General features: G+C 41.8%; 1 protein-coding gene across 1 annotated transcript in view; it reads left to right on the top strand.

The window, feature by feature from the left end:
* Window positions 1–17,387, top strand: part of PDGFRL (platelet derived growth factor receptor like) — a 673,754-nt gene extending 656,367 nt beyond the window's left edge. Inside the window, exon 6 of the mRNA XM_085642004.1 lies at window positions 16,994–17,387. Coding sequence (XP_085498130.1) covers window positions 16,994–17,182 — 189 coding nt within the window. The 3' untranslated portion in view covers window positions 17,183–17,387. The remainder of the gene's footprint in view (window positions 1–16,993) is intronic.
* Window positions 17,388–22,724: the final 5,337 nt, after the last annotated feature.

The following is a 22,724-nucleotide window of genomic DNA, read 5'->3' as shown; positions in this document are numbered from 1 at the left end:
ACAGTGGTATCTGCTTGCCACCAGTTGGTAAGAACGGAGCCCCCATCTTTATATTTAGGTCCTGATGAATGCCTTGGACCCACTTGGGCCGACTCGGCAGAAACATGTTTACCACTCACATGACGGCTAGGGGACAATAAACTCCCCATTCACCGTCTACTGATTTTAGTATCATATAGTTATTAGCCACATTAAAATAGATTTATAATAACTATAATGATTTTTACTCTCACTCACATTTTCACGGGCCCCCACTTAGTAGTTTAGAAGTGCATCCCTGTCGTCAGGTGTATGCCCGCCCTCTATCAAACGAAGGTTTTAGAGAGCGAGGACTGGTCAATGATGAAGCATGACACCAGGTGGTGTGTGAGACCAGTCCGTCACTTTTTGTGAGATGCCTTCACTCACAATGGTATTGTAACTTCAACAGGGTCACCATACTAGGAGCAGCTCTTTTTGTGGTAAACAGTTAGTAGTGGAGGCTGATAGGTCCTAGAACCCAGCGCCTCTTGTTCCCTTCTCCACACATCGTGGAGTTCCCCTGTGATTACGGAAATCTTGATAACCATAGTCAGAGGAGCGTCTGAAATTTAGATTCCTGTAGGTGTGGCCGGCAATGCGTCTCCTGCCTCTGCCGGGCCTGTCAAAAAAACAGTTGACCGAAAATCTTTTCGGAATGATTGTTGGACCTTGCCCAAAGAAGCAACAGTGGTGACATACTTGCTTAATTCATTAATAAAAGAATCACCAAATAATAATCCTTCTGCTTTAACTCCAGCATCCATTGTTGCCAAATTTTCTAACTTGGGATCTAACTTCAAAAGAAAACCTTTCCTCCTCTCATGAATGATAGCAGAATTTGTGTTCCCCAATAAACCAAAGACTCTATGAGTCCACATGGACAACACCTCTGTATCAATTGAAATATTCTCCAATCCGGTTGTTTTTGTCATGTCTAAAATGTGGGCAAAAGGATCTACCATGTCCAGAAAATTATCTTGGCAAATCAGCTATGTTTTATCCACTCCTTTTCTTGGATCTTTGCCAAATTTCGAAAAGAATGTTAACATGTTTGTCTTAATAGAGGGAATTGAAGTGATATTATATGGTAAAGATGGTCTGGGACATCCTGATTTCAACTTGGCCCTGCTTTGTTTATCTATTTGTAATCTACTAGAAATATATTACTCTACATGATCAACAGAAGCCATTGCATAGAATTAGAATGATGAATCAAACATATGGCGACCATCAGAGACTAAAACCACTTTTGAACTATATGGATCAACCTGGGGAGTAAGTACTTTTATTTTCTTCTCTTTAGGACCCAGCCAAAATTCTAAATCATCGGGTTCATCATTGTCATCATCAGAGACAGGATAATGTTTGTCATCATCAGTATCCAGAAATCATAATTTCGTATTTATGTTCTTGTTAGAAATTATCCCCTCAGTAACAGTAGGCCTTGGAGGAACATCACCCTCTACCACAAGTGTGCAATGCTCACTGACCAACTGCGCATTTAAATGTTTTTCTAGCCGTCATAACTTGTGCTTTGCACTTACTGCCTTGCCTCGCAGGCTGGGCCAAAATTAATTTTCGACATAAAGTTTATAACAGTACTCTCAATGTTTTTTGTAATCTTAGTACTAGATCAGGATACTTCTTGTCCCACTAGTGATTGGACAAAGTCATTTAAATTGTTGCAAAATTCATTCACATCATCATCATAAAAAATAAATAGATGGATTACCCAACTCCATGACAGGAAAAACAAATGAAACAAATCCCCAAACAAAAGATTACATTATTCCGATTTAGTTACAAGAGCAAAATATTATGGAAATCCAAGGGTTAAAATAATTTATGTGGAAGAGGCTGCAGTAAAGACCCCTCCCACAGAGGAGGAGAAATGACAGCAGAGAATCCAAGAGGGAAGGTAGGAGTTCCAGAAGGTCGCACTCAAAAGGCGTCGGCCATAGCTACAACGTCGGAGATATGACTGACCAAAGCGAAGAGAAATGTCCAGAGAAACACACAGAGCAAACAGAGCCTCTGGCGTGCTCCTAATAAACACAATGAGATTAGCAGACACAGACCAGGAGCCAGCGGCCCACCACAGGCTTGCCAAGAAGAGACCAACAGCTGCGTTAACCAGGTTGGGAAAATCACTGCGCGCTACCCTGAAAACACAAATGAAATAACCCTTAAGGTAACCGCCACCAATATACTTAAGACCCAAAGAAGGATAGAAAAAACTGTACATTAGTTATACAATGTTATGAATTTAACAAATAATACTTATCTTGACTGCGAGCACTAAGAAAAGAGGACTGTTTGCAGTCAAGATAGGTATTAAAAGGGTTCCATATCCCTGATCGGTTGGGGATCGTCATACTGTTCTATTATCATAGGCTTACTGTTTTTAAGCCTGATGGAATTTGTAGATTGTCAAACATTCTTGATTGTTGCTGTTAAATTAAAGCAAGTTAAGAGAAGCACAATAAGCTTCCGGTCTTGCCATAAAATGTTGCTCCATTTATAAAGATAAACTAGTGCATATATAAGGTACAGCTGACATTGAGCTTGCCTCTTATTTCACTAATGACATTGTCCTCACAACCGGAAAGCAGAAATGTTACCAAGATATTTTTTACAATCAATTTAAACCGCTTAACTGCTGAGCCTCCCCCTACCACACCCTCACCTCCCTCCCCAGTGCTGAGCTCTTTTTTTGGCTATTTGGAGTAGTTTATGCTTAGGGCTCTATAACGTTTTGTCCACATAAGGTATGCACACTAAAATTGTGTTCCTTGAATTACCAATATCTTGGAAATTCCCCAGATTTCTGGAGATCCCCCTTCCCCCCCGATAGGGACTGAGAAAATATGCAAAATATCACTACATTTTGAGTTTTTGTGGAAAATTAGGAAAAGAGTGCTCTGGATAAAAGTGTTTTGTTCCTAAAATGGCATCAACTAACAATTTGCTGTGCTAAAGTCACCATCTTCCAGGAACATGCAGAGCTGAATAAAAAAAACTGAATTTTTCATGGCAGTTTTTGGCATTTTCAAAGAGGAATTCAATTTTTAAACTTTTTGTGAACTCTTCCTACTTCAAGTTTGTGGTGGAAACCAGTGTGATACTCATGGGTGATCCAAAAAAGCTATAGATATCTGAAAAGTAGATACAATTCTGAATTCAGCAAGGTTGTATTTTTGTGGCAACTTTGGAGAAACTAAAAACCTTTTGGTAACACTCGAACGTCGCATACCCGGAATGTGCCCGGCCATTAAACAATGGACTACGACTTTGTGGAAATACGCTGGTTACTTAAACTGTGTAACCGGGTCCCAGTCGGGATTTCAGAGGTGGGGTGAGGGACCAGGTAAGCCGCCACGCCGCCCACAACAATAAGATCAAGGCATATATGGGGAGAAGGGAGCAGACACCAGTCACTGGGGCTAGTACTTACGTTTTGGTGTCTGCTCCGCGTGGTCGCGGACGTCTGGGTTTGGGTTTTCCCTGTGTTATCACGCCAGCAGTACCTCAGCCAATCGCAGCGGGGCAGGTAGCTTGAAAAGGTGGGCTGGTGAACCAATTGTAAATCTTGGCGGCATCTGAGGAAGTTTGTATTTAAAGAAACGCGTCATGCCGAAGGTGAAATAAAATGTAGCTTACCTGGAATCCAGTATGTGCTCTACTCTCATCAGGAGACAAGGGAGTGTGGAATGGATGTTTGGGGTGCAGCCGCAAGCACCTTTGGAGTGCCCACCCCCAATTGTCCGCTGGATTTTTGTGGCAACTTTGGAGAAACTAAAAACCTTTGGTAACACCGGAACGCCGCATACCTGGAATGTGCCCGGCCATTAAACAATGGACTACAACTTTGTGGAAATACGCTGTTTGCTTAAACTGTGTAACCGGGTCCCAGTCGGGATTTCAGCAGTGGGGTGAGGGACCAGGTGAACCGCCACACCGCCCACAACAATAAGATCAAGGCATACATGGGGAGAAGGGAGCAGACACCGCCCACTGGGGCTAGTCCTTACGTTTTGGTGTCTGCTCCGCGCAGACTCAGAATTCTGGGTTTGGGTTTTCCTTGTGTTATCACGCCAGCAGTGCCTCAGCCAATCGTAGAGGGGCAGGTAGCTTGAAAAGGTGGGCTGGTGACCATGACATGAGTGATGTAATATGTGACGTCATCAGCAGTGCATCAGCAGTGTATTGCGGGGGCGCGAGTTATAGTTAGCTGAACTAACTATAACAGGGGAATTTCTAGGGTTTTGTACGAGGGAAATGTCCAGCTAACTATAACGCCCCTGAAACCTTTGTTTTTTTCAGTGAATTTCTAAGGTTTTTTAAATGCCAATTCCTAACTATAACGCCCCTGAAACCTATGGTTTTTTCAGTGAATTTCAAAGGTTTTTTTAAATGCTAATTCCTATCTATAACTTATCTCTGAAGATATCATGAAAAGCATTTTTTTTTAAAAGTAGGGTGCACATTAGTTTTGTGGAAAAGCAGCTTTGTGATTGGTTAAGAAAAAGCAGTTTCAACGTGGAGTACATATCAAAGGATAAAATTTGCTCAGATCAACCACACTTGCTACTTGCATTTGAAAGGCACTGTTCGAACTTAAAACAATCGTCAACTTTTAACCTGCACGTGTCGTTAAATATTCAAGAAAATGTTACAAAAAAATATCGTTCAGTTTTAAAAAATTGATGAACTTTTAACCTGCACGTGTTGTAGAATGTTCTAGAAAGTGTGTTGATAGAATACGTTGCACTTCTGACTTCTACGTGTTGTTCAATATTAAAAAAACGGTTCATATAGAAAGTTAAAAAGAAACCAATAGAGAAGTTTTGAAGCCTAAAAGAATCAAGGAACTATTCTAATTTATTCTTTACATGTATTTATGTGTGCAGCAACAAAATTATAGACACTACAGCAGTAGGAAGAGGAAGAAGCAGGGAGTGGGGGGAGGGGGGGGGAAATGGGCAGAATGGCAGACATGCTCAATTAAGTACAACACACACATAGAATAACAATGGCCAAAATGAAACACACCAACAAGCAGCACAAGTCAACATCACACCACAGAACGAGCATAGAAGTGAAAACCACGCTGCATTCATACAGGATGTGTACAAAGGCCAGTCGTTGGTGTTGTGGGATGTCTGCAACCGTGGTCTTCATGGATGAGATGCCCAGCATGTGGCACATGGTCGAGTTCACTGTGTGTTAAGTTGCCAAACGGCTGCACCTCCCTCCTACGAGCCCCCACACTTTTGTACGGTGCGCTGTTGTATCTCGTGCACTCGTACAGCATACCATTGTAATGCCTATTTGCGCATGTCCTGCTACATTCCAACAACAACATCACAGTGCCGTTTGGAGGTGGTGCATGCCAGTTTACAACATCAACTGCTGCGGCTCTTGTAGCAGGCCACACCAGAACACAGAGACACACTTACCGTACTTCCTGTACACGGACATGTCCGAGACACCCCGTTCCCCTTGCCAGATAGGCACACCCCTGCACTGACCTGTGAACCCCAGACCAGCACACACCAGTTGTGCATGCAGGAGGATGCGTGCGTAGCTACACATCCAGGCTCACTGCCAACGCTGAGGTGACAGCACACTGTGATGTTGCAGGGCTCGTGCCTATCATGCTAAGACAATGACCACAGGGACACACTTACTAAGATGTGGGTTTGGGGGGCATTGGCGGTCCTGGAGTTGTTGAGATGAGTCTTCTGTCCCTCATGGGTATCCCTGTATCATGCTCATTGACTCTATGGTACCTGTGGGTGTTCTGGTGTGGCTCTTGACTGTGTTCCCTTTCATGGTGCAGGTAGTTGTCCTGCTTAACACCAGCAGAAAGCAGGTGTAAAATCCCTGGTCTTATCGCCGGAATTTGTTTCGCATTGCAATTGGTGTGAAACTTGTGATGGGATTTTTTTCGTGTGCAGAACAATATACGAACTGAGCAGTGTATCTCATCAAGATCCAGCACCTGACGCACTATTCCCAATCAATATAAATACAATGAGATTTCTTAATAGATTTTGTGTGTACACTGTAACTGCAGACAATACCTCAGTGCAATTCAATACAGGATTTTAGTATTTAGAATAAATCGGAAAGGCACAAGTCTTTTTGCACGGGAACGGCTACTCTCCATTTCATTATCAGCACTTTAACAGAAGTAAAGTTGAGATAAATCTAACACACTATTCAGAAGTTAGTGCAAACTGCAGATATCACCAGTATTCCAGCAATAAGTCCCCCAAAATTTAACACCATGGTGGACTCCATCAAATAACAGTAATAAGAACAAGAAAGAGTCACACAGCAGTTAAGAGAACAACCAAAAACGTTATTAATTTTTTTTTCAAACTTTATTTTTTATAATAATAAATATATAAACGAAAAACTATTTTCAAACTTTATTTTTTTATTAACATATATATGAACAATAAACTAATAAACAAAATGTAACAACAATAATAAAAAACAACAAGGCGGAACACTACTGTGGGGACAATGGATGTCGACGACAGACCTGGAAAATAAGAAAGATTGTTAAAAAAAAAAAACATGGTATTCTCAACAAAATACCACAAGAAACAAATCACAGATATATAAAATGCATACAGCTAACAACATTTTATAAGTTTAACTTACAAAAACTGTAAATGTTGCCGCTTTAAAATATTTACCGAATCTGAAGAAAATGTTTTGCAGAAGGCACCACACAAACAACGTTTTTCTTCAGTGGTGAGGACATTTTTTACTTTTTCCAAGGAGCAAACAAAGACCAAGCCACCTTCGTCACTCGCAAGATTTGCCATAGAGTTCTGTTACGAGGAGATACTAACAAAAAATACTCGTGCGGCACAGCAAGTATGATGAAACACCTAAGGACCCTTCATACAAACAATCTTGCACGAGAAGAGTGCAAACAGATGAGAAACACTCCTGTTCTGTATCTGTAAAAAAGAATCACAAATAAATGTATATTAATAACTTTCAAATTTATACTATTCCATTACTGTACAAACACATTTTATATAAAAACTGAATATGAAACTATAGCCCTGAACCACAAGTGTGACGATCATTAAAACACTACATGCATAGTGCATACTACTTTGAAGCAGTTCATGCCCTAAAGCCTACCTCACTAAAACACTACATGCTAACTAACTAAATGATTACAGTAGTATAAGGAGACACACTTGGTGACTCACGGGGTGTTTGCTAGAAGAGTATGAATACTAACTAGGGAATAGAAGGTGTGAAACACAACTGTGTAGGTGATTAGAGGACTGCATCCATACTGCACAGGCATTTAAAGCAGTCCATGTGCTAAGGCCTGGCTCACTGCATGACTACTTGGGTACTGACTGAATGATTATCGTACAGCAAGGAGAGTGCCTAAGTGAATTTATAAGTGCTAGGCTTTTCGCACAGAGAATAGATTAGTACTTGGTACTGAATGGGTCACTAGAGGAGTGCAAAGGCAGTGACAAGTGCTGGACTGTATGGATACTGATTAGGAAATTGAAAGTGTGAAAGACAAGTGTCTAGGTAGTTAGAAGACTGCATGCATAGTGCATAGGGGTTTGAAGCAGTCCATGTGCTAAGGCCTGGCTCAGTGTATGAATACTTAGGCACTGACTGAATGATTAGAGTACTGCAAAGATAGTATCTTGGTGACTTTATAAGTGTTTGGGTTTTAGCACAGTGAATGGATTAGTACATGGTGCTGAATGGGTCACTAGAGGACTGCAAAGAGAGTCACCGGGTATTTCCTGGAAGTGTATGGATACTGACTAGGGAATTGAAGGTGTGAAAGACAATTGTGTAGGTGGTTAGAGGACTGCATACATAGAGGATAAGGGTTTGAAGCATTCCATATACTAAGGCCTGGGTCACTGGATGAGTACTTGGGTACTGCCTGAATGATTAGAGTACTGCAAGGAGAGTGCCTGGGTGAATTTATTAGGGTTTGGCGCTGTGAATGGATTAGTACATGATGCTGAATGGGTCACTAGAGGAGTGCAACGGCAGTGACAGGATGTTTGCTGCAAGTGAACGGATACTGACTGGGGAATTGAAGGTGTAAAAGACAAGTGTGTAGGTGGTTAGAGGACTGCATGCATAGTGGATATGGGTTTGACGTAGTCCATGTGCTAAGAACTGGCTCAGTGCATGAATACTTAGGCAGTGACTGAATCATTAGAGTACTGGAAAGAGAGTGTCTAGGTGAATTTATAAGTGTTTGAGATTTGGCACAGTCAATGGATTAGTACATGCTGTTGAATGGGTCTCTAGAGGACTGCAAAGGAAGTGACAGGATGTTTCCTGGAAGTATATGGATACTGACTAGGGAATTGAAGGTGTAAAAGACAAGTGTATAGTATGTCAGAACACTTTTATTTGAAGCAATCTATTTGGTACTTAGAAACTGACTAAATAATCAGACTACTTCTAGGACAGTGCTTAGGTAAAACTTTTAAATTTTCAGTTCTGCCACAGTGAACAGAATAGTACATGGTACTGCACCTTAGTGTCAAATCCTGACTCATTTAATCAACACATAAGCAAAGACTGGCTTCTAATGCTACTAAAACTTGACAACCTGACTGGTTTTAAAACACTTATCTGTCAGCAAATACACGATATTACCAAATGCTTCTCTCACAATCCTTACCCAAATGCACACAGACTCACAGTGTGATTTTAGACAAGCAACACTATCCTAGGAGTTTACCAAAACTCATTCACTAGTCTGGAAGAGTTAATGGTACTGCACACAATCTACATATTTAAGTACACCACATCAGTGTGAAAGCATGACTCATTCAATCAACATATAAGCAAAGACTGGATTCTAATGCTACTAAAACTTCTCAACATGACAGATTTTAAAACAGTTATCTGTCAGCAAATACATGATGTTACCAAATGATTCTCTCACAGTGATCCCAAATACACACTAACTCACAGTATGATTCTAGACAAGCACCACTATCCCTATGAGCTTACCAAAACTCATTCACTACAGTGCAAGTGGTAAGGGAACTGCACACTATCTATATATTTCACAACTGCAATTTACTGTCAATGCCTGACTCATTTAATCAACACATAATCAACGCATAAGCAGTGACTGGCTTCTAATGCTACTAAAACTTGACAACATGACAGGTTTTAAAACAGTTTTCTCTCAGCAAATACACGATGTTACCAAACGCTTCTCTCACAGTGGTTCCCAAATGCACAAAGACTCACAGTGTGATTCTAGACAAGCACCAGTATCCCTAGGATTTTACAAAAACTCATTCACAACACTGGAAGTGATAAGGGAACTGCACACAATCTACATATTTCACGACTGCTCTTTAGTGTCAATGCCTGACTCATTTAATCAACACATAAGCAAAGACTGGCTTCTAATGCTACTAAAACTTGACAACATGACAGGTTTTAAAACAGTTTTCTCTCAGCAAATACACGATGTTACCAAACGCTTCTCTCACAGTGGTTCCCAAATGCACACAGACTCACTGTGTGATTCTAGACAAACAACATTATCCCTTGCACTATATGAAAACACATTTCTTCATCTAGAAGTAGTACTACATTTTAGTATAGAAACATAACACAACTCATTTCACAAATTCATAAACAATGACTGGTTTCTAATTCTACCAAAATATAAAAACTGCACAGTTATCTCTCTACAAACACATGAAAAACACAAATGCCAATCACAGAATGGTTTCTACATGCACACACATTGTAGAGAAAAAAGTACTCCCTAAACTTTAGCAGGAAAAATACATTAGTCTGATTAAAATCAAAATAGTCCACATACATCCCCTCACAATTAAATAACTAATCTTTCAAGTTCTTTTGTAGATTAAGGAGTATATCAATCACTCGCCATATTTTCTTTTACATAATCTCCGCACTGTGCACCTCTCAGCAAAAGCAAAGAATGGAAAAGTTTCCCTTTCATTTTCCACACATATACATGTAAACATCAAATCACAATCCTTCGAACATAAACTCAAAAGCAAACACACATTTTTATTGGTTAAACATTTCAACCCTTTCCAACTGAAATACATTTCAACCCTTCCCCCAATCTGCCTTCTGCCTGTTACCATAGAAACAGGTCATGGAACACTGCACTGAGCTCACAGGTCACAAGTTCAGCACACAATGTTCCTACACAAGACAGGAAGTGTGCTTGACTTTTCAACATATCAGCTTATCATATATAATGTTCCTTACAATCTGTTTTTGTTAACCAATAACAATCATACCTTTAAAAAACAGAAATATACACCCTACCTTTCAGTGTAGAAAGTTGTTATACAACCAATGATTTCTTGTCATTTTTCAAAAAACGTTGCCGTGGATCCGCGCACCCACCGCGAGAGAATCCGTGCATCCAACGTGATAGGATGCGTGCACCGTGCGCGCATTTCGCCGCTTTTTAAAAAAAAAAAAAAGGGGGGGCCCCAGGGGGTCCTTCTGGGACCCCCTAAGCACCTCTAGAGGGTCAGAGTATTCCCACTCTGCCCCCTTTATATGTTTTACGCACTTATTCCCCTTGCTTTTTCAGCCTCGCTTCTATCGAGGCAGAAAATGGCCGCCAACAGTTCCTGGTTTCGAATGTAGAGAGACGCTCGACAGCCAATTAGCATTCAGCGTGCGATCGGGAGGGTGCGCGCTCCGTTCGGGAAGGGTTCGCGTACGGTGCGGGTAGGGTCCGCGGATCCTCCGCGGCCATAGATATCACTAACTTTTTTACCCTAATTTTGTCAGGAACTACTGAACAGATTCACACCAAATATGCAAAAGGCACGAGTCCGAACTGAGGACTACCTCTTTGCCAAATTTGGTGTCATTCCCTTCAGCGGTTCGGGCTGTAGCTGCGACAACAGATCCTATGGGAAATTGCATGGGGAAAACACGTTTTGGGACCCCCCTTTTTTCTCGGCCCCGCTTGACGAATCACCACGAAACTTTCAGGGTAGGAGCGGAGCTGGCCAAAAGTTTGGAGAATTTCGCGAAGATTCGTCAATCAGCGCCAAAGAAATTCCCAAAAGAATGTTGCGGATTTCCTATGGAAAATGGGTCCTAACTATAACTATCTACTGGCGACCGCCAGTAGATAATATATATATATATATGCAACAAACCCCTTAGCAGATGCAGGCACCAAGAAGCACATGGGCACAGACCACAGCAGCAGGTACAATTGTAGATTTATTTAATACATAAACAGGTCCACATTACGCGTTTCGGCCGCCGACCTGCGGCCTTGATCACATGTATGTGTGTATATATATATATATGTGTATATATATATATATATATATATATATAAATATATATATATATATATATATATATAGTGCCAGTATAGCCACTGTGTAGTTATATGTGAAACTTAAGTCAGCATTTCAATTGGAAGAGCGTTCTTTTGTTTTGCTAATAACTTCGGCAATGTTTGATGAATTCTCACAAAACTTTCCCAAAAGAAAGTTGGTCCACCTCAGGTCCTAATCTACAATAAGGAGCTAAAGGGGCAGAGAACAGGTCGTCCCCCACTCAATGAACTGTATACAAAAAGACCTGTTCACAATGTGAGCGAGTGGTTCATATATCCGTAACAGTTGTCATACATTTTAGACAATCTTTGAAGCAAGTGATTGTATCATCTATGCTACTCGTTGGTATGGCTCACTTTTGAAAAGAAAAGAAAAGACAAATATTTTGCATACGAGGTAAGGCAGGATGACTGTCAATAAGTCTAAAAACTTATGTCTCCAACACCCAAACGTGATGAAAAAAGAGTGAGAGGGAGTGTTGGTACCTCACGGTAGCAACACCAAGGAGGGTTAAGCAGGATGGTACTCGCCTGCTACCTCAAGATCTCATCATCAGCTACCAACACTCCAAAAGCAAGAAATATGTGTAGGGAAAAAATAATTGACTGTACAAGTGCTAGGATGTGTAATTGAAAAGAAAAGAACTGTGCTATAATATGTGCACCATATTAAACCCCATAATGATATACAATGATATACAAATTTGAGCTAGATCACACTGGCTTGCGTTTTTTATTCTAGGCTGCGTGATTGCTCATATTTAAAATGCCTGGAAAGTTTTGAGGTGACCTGTATAGCGGTGCTTGAGAAAAAGGGGGTCCCAAATCACTTTTTTTCCGCATGCAATTTCGATAGGGAAAACTGACCAGCGATACAGAGAAAACAGCTAAACAGAATCATACCAAATTTGGCAGAAAGATAGATATTTACTCAGAAAGCATCCTGGTGTAAATCTGTTCCATTGTTTTAGAGAAATTAAGGTTAAAAAAAAAACTGATTATACGTAGAGATATGCTATTCATAGCCCATCAGGGGTTGCCTGCAATGTATTAAAACTAAGTTGTAATCTGTGATGCTCATAGTCTTCGGTTGCCTCTCCTACATAACTGCATTTACTATTCCATCACATCTGGAATATTAGCTGTCTCTTTCTCCTTTGTAATTTTGCCTTGACCTCATCATATGATAAGGATATTGTTTTAGTTTTTGTTAGGTCACTTTCACTGTTTACTTACTATGTATTACATACTTTTTTTTGTACTATATTTATTTTGTATTATTCTACTTTGTATTATTTTTTGTGTAAAATCAATAAATACAATTTGAAATAAAAGAAAAAAAGTGATATCTGCTGCCGTGGGCTGCATCTGGGGGAAAATGACAAAAGACGATTCTGATTGGCTGGTCCAGAAGGACGGAGTAATGCCATTGGCTGACCGCAACTTAAAAAAGTGTGGGGCCACTAAAGAACTCAGACCCCGAGTCCTGAAAAATAAATGTAAAAAGCATGTAAGGGAGCACTGTTGGGATACCTTGAGCCCCCAGCTTTTGTGTGGGAGGGGATCACAGAGGGAACCTCAGGGGACAAAATAAAAAATTGGGAGTTGTCACAATCTGCATGTGGTCCCATAAGACTTCCATGGGTGTCCCACATGAGCAAAAAAAATATATATATAATATACAAGGAAATGGGCGAGGTCTGTGGTCAGTTTGCAGCTCATGCGAGTGTTGGCCACCCACAGGAGGTTGCCCGCAGACTTATTAGATATTACTTCATATTAAAGAAAACAGAAAAGATTAAAGTGGATTATATGCAAGTAAGCTAGTAAAACTTTAACTTTTGTAAAAAAAAATTAAAAAAACGTAGAAATTCACTGGAAAAAACCATAGCTTACAGTAGAGTTATACATAGGTCTTGTAATATTAAAACATATACAAAAGTTATAATAATACAAAACTAGAGTTTTAAAACAAAAAAACTGCTAAAATTCATCAGTTCTACGTAATTGACATATGTACAACTTGTGCCATCATAGATTTCAGATGTCACCACCTGGAACTTGCGGGGACTTTGCTTCATACATAACCGTCATTGAATACATGCGCAGCCTAATAGGCGGAGGGCCCAGATTGTGTTTTTACAAGAGTCCCTCTTCACTGATTCGGAGATCATTAAACTGCGCAAGAAATGGTAAGGCCAATTCTCCATCACATCATATTCCTCTTTTGCAAGGGGGACGACCATATGGGTCAGGAATGGAGTCCCGTTAGTGGCATTAGAGACACAAACTGATCCACTGGGTCGATACACACTGGTGCGGGGAACGCTTGATGGTAAGCATGTGGTGCTTGGCAGCCATTATGCCCCAGATTTTGAAAAAGATACATTTCTTGCGGGTCTCAATGGAGTGCTGGCGGACTGGGTGGCTTATTCGTGGATACTAGCGGGCAATTACAATGCGGTCAGGGACACTTTTATGGACCCCTCACATCCACCGATTCCAGGGGCGGGATCCATTAAACAAGCGGAGGCACTGTGCAGGTGGTCGAAGGGGTAGTTGCTGAGAGGAGTCTGGCGTCTTAAAAACCCAAACAACAGGGAATACTCGTTCTTCTGCCCAACATACCAACTTCACATGAGGCTGGACAGGATACTCTGCTCCATTCCCCTTACTAAGCAAGTAACGCACACTACATACCTGGGGAAGACTTTCTCCAATCACAACCCACTAGAGCTCACGCTTGGGTGGGGCAGGATCCCCACTCCGGTCCCCACTTGGAGACTCTGGCCGCAGATGCTGGAGGACTCTGTCTAGCAGAATGCATTAGCAGTAGGCATCACAAACTACTTTGCAGAAAATTCAGATACAGCCTCCACGCGACATGTAGAGTGGTATGCTATTAAAACCATCATACGGTGTATAGCCATCAGCACCATTGCAGGGGCGCAACAGGAAATACACAATAACCTTAAAACAGTTGAGAGCACCATGAATCCGATAGAGCAGGAAGTGGAAAAGGATCCCACAAAGCAGCGGCACTGCAAGAGGCGCGCATTAACCATGCCGAAATATTGGAGAGCCTTAGAGTAATGGAATACAAAACATAAACTCAGATAACACACACAGTCTGAAAAGTCTGATGGGCTACTAGAGTGTATTATACGCAATGCACCCCCTGCAACTGCGATACATGAAATACCTACACCTGAAGGGAACACAGTACACACCCAGCAGGAGAAAAACTAAGCTTTTTATAAGTACTATGAAATGCTCTACCAAGCCCCAGCGCAACAGATAGGCAAACCTATAGACGCCTTTCTGGAGGACCTACCATTCCCCCAGCTAGACGATATAGCCAGGGACGAACTGTCAGGCCCCATTACAAGAGCTGAAATCAGAGAGGCTATCCGGGCGTTACCGTGCAACAAGGACCCTGGCCTAGATGGCCTGCCTATAGAATTCTTCGACACCTTCTCAGATGCTTTGATTCCCCATTTGGAACAGCTGTACCAATCTGCGATGGACACGGGGACCCTTCCCTCCACCACAATACAAGCATTAGTTGTATCTATTCCTAAACCGGGACGCTCCGCTATGGATATCTCAGGGTACCGAACCCTTTCTCTACTTGCCATGGAATTTAAAATATTAAGTAAAACACTGGCACACCACCTACTCCCATACCTACACAAACTCATACATGCGGATCAATGCGGGTTTGTTCCTGCGCGCAGTATGTGTCTCAACATCAGAAGACTTTACCATGTCATGGGTTCATTTCCAGCAGACACTCAGAATGCAGGCTGCATTACATTAGGCTTTAGACAGGCCTTTGATACCCTGCAGTGGGATTACATGGTCAGGTCACTGGGGAAATTTGGCATACCGCCGGAATATTTGAAATGGGTACAACTGCTATACACGGCGCCCGCGGCGCGGGCCCGCACCATGACTCATATATTGTGCGCATACCCAATAGGCAGAGGTACCCGCCAAGGGTGCCCACTATCACCCCTGCTATTTGTGCTTGCGCTAGAGCCCCTCGCCATCAAGCTGCGGACAGAGTAGAGCAAATAGGGATCAGACTGGACAACGCCACGTATGTGCTATCCATTATAATAAATGGGGTAACCCAGTACCCTATCCAAGGACCTGGGTATCGATCGGTAAAGAAAACAAATGGTCCCAGACAAAACTAATTACAGTTGAGTTGTAGACAGTTTGAATAATTAGTGAGGCTATACAACAAAGTGCGATTCAATCAACACGTGTGTGAATAAGAGGTATGTACTAATCACCCCAGAAATATATATATGGCAATTCCACATAGTGACTCAAAATAGAAGGCACCCAAACTTAATTGAATTGCAAACATTCATTTATTTTATGCTGCGTCTTATTCATCAAATGAAAGACATAGACAGAATCATAATGTTCAACATATAATGTCAAAGAGGTTACTCCAAGGAGGAGGAATGGAGTGAAAGTTAGTACTCGTGTGTGGGCTAGAAAAAGAAGATAAAGATCATGAAGAAACATCCAAGGGATAAATAACTCAAATTCTAAAACAAGAAGGATCTGGCTGTGATTCTCAACAATGCCAGTATCCCTACTGTAATGAGCCTGCCCCTTGATTGATAGCAATTACAATTTTGAAAAGTATTTCTTACATTGAGGCACAGAGAAACATCAACTGTGGTTGGCGTAGGAAGGGGGTTGATATTGAGTGCAGGCTCACTGGGGGAATGTCAACATTTCGACCCTGACGCAAAGGGTGATTTTGATCCTCTAATGTGGGTCTTCCTCAGGACAAGGGGAAGGGAGAACCTATATTCAACGGTGTCTGTTCACTGCCCCCAAGTCGTGGGTAGTCCGCACATGAGTCGCGGTATGATAGACCGTGATGGCACGATTTCGACCCAAGAATACTACAATGCCATATGCACACAACATATTAATTACGCCAAAATAAGTAGAAATAGGAACCAGGATGGAACTGGGCACCATAGGCACTAACCAAAGTGGAGCCAAGGAGGGGGAGGGAGGAGGTTTTGTAATTGTTGAAGTTATTCTAAATGCACTTGTAAGAGTATCTTGTTACTAGCTTGGTATCTCCTGAATAAGGTTGATGTAAAGTATACTGTAATGAATGGTACGAAATACTTGTAAACACTGCAATACTGAGGCTTACACCTGAAGTTATGCATGATAAAATACTGCTATTGTGCCTACCGAAGTACCTGACAGAATGTATGACTTGTGAAACTAAGAAATCAATAAAGTGTGTTTTAAAAAAAAAAGAGATTTCAGATGTCACTGCTAGAGATGTCACTGCTAGAGATGCAACTCCCAATGATTTTTGGAAAATTAAGCTACTGCAGACTGACGAATTTCAGGATCTACAATTCAGAAATGTAGGGTTTTAATTTGAATTTGCCAACTTAGGAATCCTTATTGTATAACATTTGGTTCTTGAAAGACAGGTTGTACCCATGCATAGTTTTTTGATATAAGTATTTCTGTTGAGGCATTCCAAAAATAACTTTTGTTGTTGTTATTTTGATACAGTATCAGAGGCCTGTGACCATCCAGGACACGTGGAGGCTGGTGGATCGTGGGGTTGGGCATACCACTCGGCTCTCCAAGAGCGTGATTGGTGTTGAAGACTTTGAGACCATTGACGCGGGATACTACATATGCGTAGCCCAGAACCTGCGAGGGCAGACAACAGTCACCGCCCTGGTGGCACACTTCTGATCTCCGAAGCCACTGGGTCCATGGCGACAGCACAGCACCACGTACAGCATATATTAACTCTTTGTTTCCTCTTGAACCATTGGTAATGGGAAAAGGGAGTCCGCTTTTACTTTTCCCTCCCACTGAATTTGGGGCTAATTTAGACTTGGCCATTATCTCCTCTTTTTTTGTACCTACAGCAGATATTAAAATACATCTAGCTGAAGATTATTGTTGCCATGTCGTGGTGAGTGAGCTTTGGAGCTCGGTTATTTTCAGCAGGTTTATGACAGTGAAACATTATTTAGCTACAATGCTGTACCAGTCATCAGCACATCCAAATTTAGATGCATGGAAAAATTGAACAGCGTCATTCTATATCGGCTCTTGTTGTCGACAAAACAAAGCATCCTTGCAAGCAAAATGGGTTCAACTTGGCGAATACTGCAAATCTGAGATTAAGGTTGCCTCTTTTGATATAGCAAGCAGCGAAGAGATGCTTTGCCTTTCTCTCAATCATCTGATCCAAGTATGGAATGAGTATTTTGGTTCACAATCACACTGATTTACTGTATTAACCTTAGGTGGCCTGTAAGCAATGGGAAGAACTTTTAGAAAAGCCCATTGGTCTGACCTGCTTTAAGCGTATGTGCTCTTTGCTGTAATGGCTGTGTGATAGGCTTGGATGCACAAAATGGAAAAGATACTTGAACACACATATGCACAAAAACAATATCCTTATGTGAGCATATACACCCAGAGATATAAAGGCGACAGTCACCTTCAGGTATAGTTAGATGTTTGTTCGGTAAATGGATGGATTCATGGTAGTGTGGTTGCATACAAGGATTGTTAGAATGTTGGATTTTTGTGGGTGCATCCAGCAATGGTTGGGTGGGAAGATAGATGGGTGTGGCAACAGAGCTGGATTGGTGCATGAATGAATGGTTTTGAGTTGATGAATGGATATTTGGGTGTGGTGGATAGATATGAGATAGTTTGGGGGGTGGATGATGAAGGCATGGCCTGGAGTGTTTGATGTATCGATGCATGAATGCAGTCATGGGCTAGTCGGCACTGTGTGTAGTGTCATGAAGTGGTTGTCCACTTCTCCCCTCCTCTCTGCATCGACGGCTGACAATCTCCCTTTTGAGTTTTGGTTTCTAATGCCTAATCCCCTCAGTTACAGCATTGCTCTGCCAGCAAAAGTCCAAGCTTCAGCCACAAGGCCCCCAGCAGCACTGAGTCATCGCACGATTTCCACAGCACGTGTGCTTGTTAAATGTCCTGGGGATGAAGCTGCCACGTGGTTTTAATAACATCTAGTTCATGGGGAACACCAATGAGGAAGGTTTTCTGGAGCTACGGAAGGTAGCGGTGGATTTCACAAACTGAATCAAGGAGAACGTGGAAAAAGGACGAAATGCCCCCTTTGGGGTTTTTCCACAAAATTTAAACAGGGCATCCTACTTGAATATTTATCCAGAACAGTGGCAGAACCATCCTAAATGCTTCCAAGACTAAATCCTACACAAAGTAAGAAACAGTTATTTTTTCTTTACTGCTACAATATCAAACATAGAAAAATTCTATTTCAAGGCATCCGCACCACTTCATTTCAATGTTGCCCTACAAGTCCAGATGGCAAAGTCTATTTACATCTACAGTAAGTAGAGCAGGAGGCGGAGCCTGAATCTCGGCTGTGGCACCCATCAGTTTGTAACACTTATTCAGAAACATGGTGGAGATGACAAGTGCTGTGGCTGTGCTTTGAGGGGAGCTTATACTTGCTGTGATCTTTCATCCGTTGAGCAATGCTTATCCTATGCTCAATGCAAGAAAGAAGATCACAGCAAGCATAAGCAGAGACAAAGCACCTCCCAAAAATATCCCAGCGAGCCAAAGTGAAAACACTGTATTCTGTTAATGGCTTTATATAGCACTCCTGCAGCACAGGGTATTAGGGTACTTTACAGATAGCTAACTGATCACGCTTCATATAAACAGAGAAACGCATTTTGGCCACAGGATGTCCAACAGAACTAGTATGTATCTTGCTTAGAGCCTTTAACGAACATCACATGGTACAATGACATGTTTGTAGCTTGAAGATACATTTTTGGAGACGAGGAAGTACTCGCTAAAGAAGTGTTGAAGTGTATTTGTCTGTGTTTTCTGTAAGTGAGAAATGTGAGTTTTGTTAAAATATCAAAAGGTATATAGTTCCTGGCCTTATTTACTGCTCCAGTGAAGGATTGCTTCTGGGCAAAACAATCCTGAATCATGTTCCTAGCAGTGGTAGGAAATTTCAGAAGATCTCTTTGGCCTTGATATAGAGAGCAGATCAAATAAGTATGAGGGATTGTTCCTGTGCATGGCTTTGTAAAGGGAGCAAAAAAAAAATGAAAAGGATTCTTGATTTAATCGGAAGCCAATGAGGTCATGAAGTTTGAGTGTAATGGGCTCAGGTTGCTTTGTGGATGGGACCAGTCTGGCAGCTGAATGGAGTGTTGCCAAGAGCAGCGTAAATGAGGACTGAGAGCTTAAATTATTCATTCCAGCTGGATCAGTTGTTTATTGTATTTTATGAGTGTCTGGAGGTATATATTTACCAACTTGGCCACCCTGCTGCTATATGGTTTGTGGTTAAGGGTAGAATTTAGGGTGACTAAATAATTTTAGTGTGCAAGAGAGGGAAAGAGATTTTACAATTTTAGTGGGTCCAGTAGCAATGGGCCAAAATTATAACAAGCAATTGCAATGCAAAAGGTCTCCCATTAGTTAAATGCAGAGCTATTGCTTTGCAAATGTAAAAGAAATGCGGCGTCCACCTGCCTTTGTTTTTTTAATTTATAGCCTTTTGTAGCAATGGCGGCATGCCGCAATTCCACTTGAGATGTTTAAAGCTAAAGCGCAGCGTGTCGCTATTGGTACGAAAGTCAATGAATAGGAGAAAAATAGTTATGCGTTCACCGTATTTGTTTTCTATATATTTACTATTGTAGCAATCGAGGCATGCCATACTTTACTTCAATATGTTTAAAAGTAAAGCAAGCCTGCTGAAAAACAAACATAAATGGGGAAAAAATCTGGCGTCCGTCCACCTGACATATAAAACAAAAGTTGTGCGTGCTACGCAGAAACATAAAATGAAATGTTACCTTGCATGTAGGGGAAGTGCGGTTCAGGCAGTGGGTAGCTGTTATGCCTGCAACGGCAGGAGCGCTGAAAACACCATTAACAAAAGAGTGCTCTCAAACTGTAAATTAAACCTACAGAGTAACAACACATGTAATAGGTGCAGTCCTTATGGGAGGTTATAAGAATAGAACAGGAGGGACTAAGAAGGGACTTATAAGCAAAGTAACCAAACACAATGAAGCATTTACAAAGGACAGTCACAAGAGCCAATTGAAAACATGGGTGGGCAATGGGCAGAACTTCAAGCCCATATCCTGAAGACATCATGTCTCAAAGCGCAAGCACTGCCTAGGCGAGGCCTAAAAATGAGAGGCTGTGAAAAGAAGGCACTCCATGTTTTGTGGGTTGAGAATGAGAACATTCCCTGACCTCCATGTATAAAGTCTGCCAAAGCATGCTCCGAGAGAGGAGACATCTACAATTGTTGATGTTTTTCAGTAGATTTTTGCGTCATCCTTATATTGGTGCATCAAGACATTGTATATCCTCAAAAGTTCAGACACGTTGTCTTCAGCTATAATTTAAATAGAGCATGGAAAAGGGTCGTGCCATTGGGCCACTTCAAATCATTTCAGATGTTTCTGAGATCTGCACCACTTAGTGTCTATTGGTGAGAAAGGGGAAATGTGACTCAGAACCCAACCACAAAAGCTCATACCTTGTTCTCGAGTGTGAATGAACCTACCAAAATCATCTGTGCCAAAAGCCGCAGGGAGTTCTGTAAGCATGAAGAAACAGGCTTTTCCTTTGTCCACTATGTTGTGGACATCATTCTGGATTTTCTGTGTGGTGTGCTGGCTTATATGTAGAGCCAGGAGGAAAGTCAGACTGGTAGTTGAGAAGCAGATATTACTTGGAACTATGGTATTCAGTTAATTTGAGACAACTCTCCATGCCTTTCCATGGCAAAGGAAGGTTGGATACTGGTCGAATGTTGCACAACATGTGTGGATTGAGATTTTGTTTTATAGGATGAGGATGAGGCAAATGAAATGAAAATTCTTCAGTGAAGGATGTGTTTTTTATCAGGTCGCTGCTGATGCTGTAAAGTCTATACCCATGCAACTGATCTACAAAGATACAGATGAAGGTCTGGAGAGCGCTGACGGGAGTTGCAGCCAGTGAGAGAGACATGAGCCCAACTAACTAAGAGGACGACAGGCTTTACAAATGGAGACAAGGATGGACATGGCCCCTAAGCCACAGACTAACATGAGGCAGTACAACCAGGATCAACCTAGACATGAGGAAGGCAACTAGTGTGTTGTGAGGATGGCAGGACCAGCAGCTGAGGACACCCCAGGTCAGAGCGCAGGGTTGGAACTCTGAGGCAAGGACTGCCGCTGCTTGACGGTCATGACATTAACAGATCCAAATAGTGGAGATGTTTTCTAAGAAGGAAGGGTTACTTGCTTTTGTGAAGGAGGAAAAAAGTGGCGGGGGCCTATGGAGAAGGTCCAATACAGATGTGCTGTGTGGGCCAAAAGAGTTGAGGGGAGTCTCAAAGTAATTACGAGGAATTTGAAGAGGGTGGAGAAGGCAGTTGTGGAAATGGTTAAGAAAAGTGGAACATAGGATTTCTGGAGCAAAAGCCACAGTGGAAACTCAGATGGTGCGTTTGGAAGGTGAAGGGTGCCTGTTCTTGGTGAGGGTAGAGTTCAGGAGATGCTACTCTACAAACCGAATGAAGTGAACGTCCTGATAAGGCTGGATAAGTAACTGTAAACATTGAGGAACGCGCGGAGAGATTTGAATGCGAGGAAAGCTTTTAATGTCAGGGTGCTTTGTTTCCACCATTGAGTGTACAGTACTCGAGCTGACACTTATGCCCTAAACAGTTCTGGCACTCCACTGGTTAAAAAAGCATATTACTAACCCCCCAGGGGAGTTCAAATGTCTGGCACTTCCTTCTGCAGCACAATCATGGTGAAGATGACAGATCGCGAACTGTGTGAACCTGTTCTGAATAGTGGCATGGCTTGGTGAAACAGGGGGGAAATCTGGTGGAGCCAGTGCCCACTCTGTAAATGTAATTGCCCCTCCTTGTACCTCTCCATGGGTGATAGCCAGGGCTTTAAGTGGGATGAAAAAACTATGGGGTCTCTCAAAGGGGCATGGTTAATGTAAATAAGGGCGTGGCTTAAAACACGTGAGCTAAAAATCTGTTTAGCACAGTGTGCCGCCCGACTTGTATTTTGCTGTTCCTGTCATTGCGTCCAGATATATGATACAAGTCACATCACACCTACAAGTCAGGACTATTGCCTTTGTCAATTGTTGCTAGTTGCATAAGAAAAATAAGCAGCAACTATGGCTTGCATATAATATTGAAAAAACTTCCACTTAAAGCCCTGGTGACACC

Source organism: Triturus cristatus, chromosome 2_2 (genome assembly GCF_964204655.1).
Source record: "Triturus cristatus chromosome 2_2, aTriCri1.1, whole genome shotgun sequence".
NCBI classification, from domain to species: Eukaryota; Metazoa; Chordata; class Amphibia; order Caudata; family Salamandridae; genus Triturus; species Triturus cristatus.
The sequence above is the reverse complement of the archived record's forward strand: the minus strand, read 5'-3'. Positions and strand labels throughout refer to the sequence as shown.